The sequence below is a fragment of the Procambarus clarkii genome, chromosome 21, assembly GCF_040958095.1.
Source record: "Procambarus clarkii isolate CNS0578487 chromosome 21, FALCON_Pclarkii_2.0, whole genome shotgun sequence".
NCBI classification, from domain to species: Eukaryota; Metazoa; Arthropoda; class Malacostraca; order Decapoda; family Cambaridae; genus Procambarus; species Procambarus clarkii.
The window spans coordinates 30003438-30007666 of NC_091170.1; the positions used below are offsets into that span (position 1 = coordinate 30003438).

A 4229-nucleotide genomic window follows, 5' to 3' on the forward strand; every position below is an offset into this window, starting at 1 on the left:
CCCCATTTAGAACTCATCTATAAAACAAATAATCATAATCCACCGTCCCCGGTGGAGGCGGAAACGATTGGGCAGAGTTTCTTTCACCCTGATGCTCTTGCTCACCTAGCAGTAAATAGGTGCCTGGGAGTTACACAGTTGCTACGAACTGCTTCCTGGGGGCTGTGTAACAAAAAAAATGGAGGCTTGGTCAAGAACCGGGCCGCGGGGACGCTAAGCCCCGAAATCATCTCAAGACAACCTCAAGATAGACATAGAAACTGAACGACTGGGCACCACACACAAACTGAGCTATTGGGCATTTAGGTCGTTAATGAGTAACTTACACTGTATGATGCGTAAGTGAAAAACAAATATAGGTTTTAACAGGGTGACAGGAGAGGAAAAAACAATGGTTTAACGGAGAGGAGAAGAAGAGGTAGAAGTAGAGGAGAGAGGAGGAAAAGTGGGGGAGGGGGGGAAGAGGAGACAGATAAAGGAGGAGAGCTAGTTAATAAGAACGTATGTTGACAGAAAAAGAGTAGGAAAGAACCAGACAAACAGACGGAAACAGACGGAAACAGACGGAAACAGACGGAAACAGACGGAACCAAATTATCACCCAACTAATTAGACAGACAAAAAAACTAACAGGAGAAAAGTACAAACTCGACATGACTCCGTCCAGTCTTGTTCGTGTTCCACACAACGCCCCGTAACAGTGAACAAATCCACAAGGGCCCGTGACGAGGATTCGAACCTGCGTCCGGGATCATCCCAGACAACGAATACCCCCACATTTACATTTAATTAAAGTAGGCGTAGACCCACACAGGAAATATCACCCATATATTTATTCAACTGAAAATAACTAAAGCGAAAAAATAAAGAGCATTTTTAAACCGTCTGTGAATCTCAAAGAAAAAACATAAGAGTGTGTGGGAGGTCTACCTGTGGGTTCAAGAAGGTGGACACGGGCTCACCATAGCCCGTGCTACTTGGAACTTGTTCTGAGTAGCTAAATCTATAACAACAACAACAACAGAGGGTGGATAACAGGGTGAATCAACAGAGTCCTGTAACAGGGATATAAACAGGTATCCTGAGGCTGTGCAGAGGAAGTGTGAGGTGTTGTAGAGAGGGAGGATGATGGAGAGTAGAGGGGAAAAGGGTGAAAGGGTATGGAGATGGAGGAAGAGGGGAGGGGGGTGGGGGGGCAGCAAAAGCAGAAAGGGGTTGGAAGTGTGAGTGAGGCTGTGGATAGAGAGGGTGTGGTTGTGGGGTGATGGGGATAGTTAGGGTGAAAGACTGCAGTGGGGACGGTGGTGGTGGTGGGGATGGTTGGGAGGTCGAGATAGTGAGGGGTGGGGATGGTGAGGGGTGGGGATAGTGAGGGGTCGAGATAGTGAGGGGTGCGGACGGTGAGGGGTGGGGATAGTGAGGGGTGGGGATGGTGAGGGGTGGGGATGGTGAGGGGTGGGGATAGTGAGGGGTCGAGATAGTGAGGGGTGGGGACGGTGAGGGGTGGGGATAGTGAGGGGTGGGGATGGTGAGGGGTGGGGACGGTGAGGGGTGGGGATAGTGAGGGGTGGGGATGGTGAGGGGTGGGGATGGTGAGGGGTGGGGATGGTGAGGGGTGGGGATAGTGAGGGGTGGGGATGGTGGGGGTTGGTTGCTGGTGTTCTGTAGACTCTGCCCTTTCATCTCTCGTTACACACAATTCAAAATCTAATCTCGAAGCGGGGACTCCCAGGAGAAATCTGGGGAGGGGGGAAGGGGGGGGGGGACGGGCCCTCCGGTGACTCTCTTAATCGGGAATGCAAACTCCGACCCTCCCCCCCTCCCCCCCCCCCCCCCCCCACGATCTGCACCCTCCCCCTCCTACTACTACCACCACCGACCGCTGAACAACATGGAGGCATTGGACAACATGGAGGCACTGAACAACATGGAGGCACTGAACAACATGGAGGCACTGAACAACATGGAGGCACTGAACAACATGGAGGCACTGAACAACATGGAGGCACTGAACAACATGGAGGCACTGAACAACATGGAGGCACTGAACAACATGGAGGCATTGGACAACATGGAGGCACTGGACAACATGGAGGCACTGAACAACATGGAGGCACTGAACAACATGGAGGCATTGGACAACATGGAGGCACTGAACAACTTGGAGGCACTGAACAACATGGAGGCACCGACCAAGTTGGCACTGAACAACATGGAGGCACTGAACAACTTGGAGGCACTGAACAACATGGAGGCACTGAACAACTTGGAGGCACTGAACAAGAGGGGGGACAGAGTGGCACCAAACAACAGGGTGCCAGTTGCTAGTCTTAGTATTCTTGTATCTACACATCCTCAAGCTCTTCCAGATCAGTGAGATACATTTATATCCTTGTCTTCTCACCCCCTATCCTTCCTCACCCCTATCCTTCTACTCATTCGATTCTACAACCCTTTCAACTCTTTCTACTCACTATCCCTCCTCACAATCTTTCTCCTCATCTTTGTCTTCTCTCATCTCTACCCCCTCATCCTCCTAGCTTCCCGCTCCTCACCATGTCATCCGGCTCCCCCCCCCCAATCCCCTCCAACTCACCCCCCCCCACAACACCTCCTCCAACTCCTCCCCCTCATCGTGTCCTCTCCTGCCCCCATTCCCCCCCCCCCCATCCCCCCTTCAAGCTTTGGATGTGGGTCTGCTCGACTATCTCGCGGTCACATCCATTTTGCACAAGGTAAACACAGAACCTCTAACCCTAAGGCGAGGGGGAGCAGGGGAGACAGAGAGAGAGAGAGAGAGAGAGAGAGAGAGAGAGAGAGAGAGAGAGAGAGAGAGAGAGAGAGAGAGAGAGAGAGAGAGAGAGAGAGGGAGAGAGAGAGGAGTGGTGTAGATAGGAGTGAGAGGATATTGTGGGGTTGTGGAGAAGAGGGGAGAAGAGTGAGGCTTACTGAGGAAGGTGGAGATAGAAGAGACGCAGAAAAGAGACTCAGTAGCACGAGGTCTCATTGAGGGGTAACGAGGGGAATTGGCAGGATGGGGTGTAGTAGCAAGGCTCGAGAGTAAGGGGAAACAAGTTAGGATGAGGGGGGGATACAGCAGAATGAGGAGGGGAAACAAAGCAGGATGAGGGGAAAGCAATTTAGCATGAAGGGGAAACAAGGTTGGATGAAGGGATACCAGAGCAGGATGAGGTAGCAACCATGTACGATGAAGGGAAAACCATGAGATCGTGCCCATGCTGTACTCTTCTGAATGGTGCCGACGCCCTACTCGGTCATGTTGGGTAAGTACCCCACAGCAATCACTGTGAAAAATTGGGTGAGGCTAGCAACAAACGTCTGCCCTCCAACCACGGACAGGCAGACAGACAGACATTTCATATCTACACTACACACTACCTTTATCGCTGTATCCATCTTCACACTATCTTCATCACTGTAATCGTTTTTCCTACACTCAGCCATGATTACCGTATCCATAATCTTCACTTTATATGACCGTCACTGCAGCCACATTCATCATAGACTATTATCACAGGCATACACAGAAGCCTTTGACACAGTACCCCATAAGAGGCTGGTTATCTTGAGGTTATCTTGAGGTTATCTTGAGATGATTTCGGGGTTTTATAGTGTCCCCGCGGCCCGGTCCTCGACCAGGCCTCCACCCCCAGGAAGCAGCCCGTGACAGCTGACTAACACCCAGGTACCTATTTACTGCTAGGTAACAGGGGCATTCAGGGTGAAAGAAACTTTGCCCATTGTTTCTGCCTCGTACGGGAATCGAACCCGCGCCACAGAATGACGAGTCCTGCGCGCTATCCACCAGGCTACGAGGCCCCTAAGGTGCATGAGTTGGAGAAACAGGCAGGAATAACAGGTAGATTGGGCTAACAGGTAGACAACAGAGGACTCCAGTGGGTAAGGGATTACCTAAGCAACAGGGAGCAAGAGTCCCACAGGGTTCTGTATGCGGGCATACGTAAATGATCTTCCAGAGCGAATAGACTCATTCCTCTTAATGTTTGCTGACGACGCTAAAATTATGAGAAGAATCAGGACAGTGGAGGACAGTGTGAGGCTATAGGATGACCCGGACAAATTCGAGGAATGGTCAACAAATGGCTATTAGAATTTAACTCAAGGGAGTGTAAGGTAATGGAGGCCAGATACAAGGTACCATTAGGGAGATGTAAGTCTTCTCAGAATCAGCGAGAGAGAAAAATCTG

General features: G+C 50.9%; 1 protein-coding gene across 1 annotated transcript; it reads left to right on the forward strand.

Annotated features, from left to right (window-relative positions):
- The first annotated feature begins 1891 nt into the window (after positions 1-1891).
- Positions 1892-2377, forward strand: LOC138367230 (uncharacterized protein PF3D7_1120600-like). The gene has a single exon (XM_069328638.1). It carries the CDS (start codon positions 1892-1894, stop codon positions 2375-2377), a length of 486 nt encoding a protein of 161 aa, XP_069184739.1.
- Positions 2378-4229: the final 1852 nt, after the last annotated feature.

Bases quoted from the DNA above. Each gene is read 5' to 3' on its own strand.
- LOC138367230 (XM_069328638.1), top strand. From the start codon at position 1,892: ATGGAGGCATTGGACAACATGGAGGCACTGAACAACATGGAGGCACTG.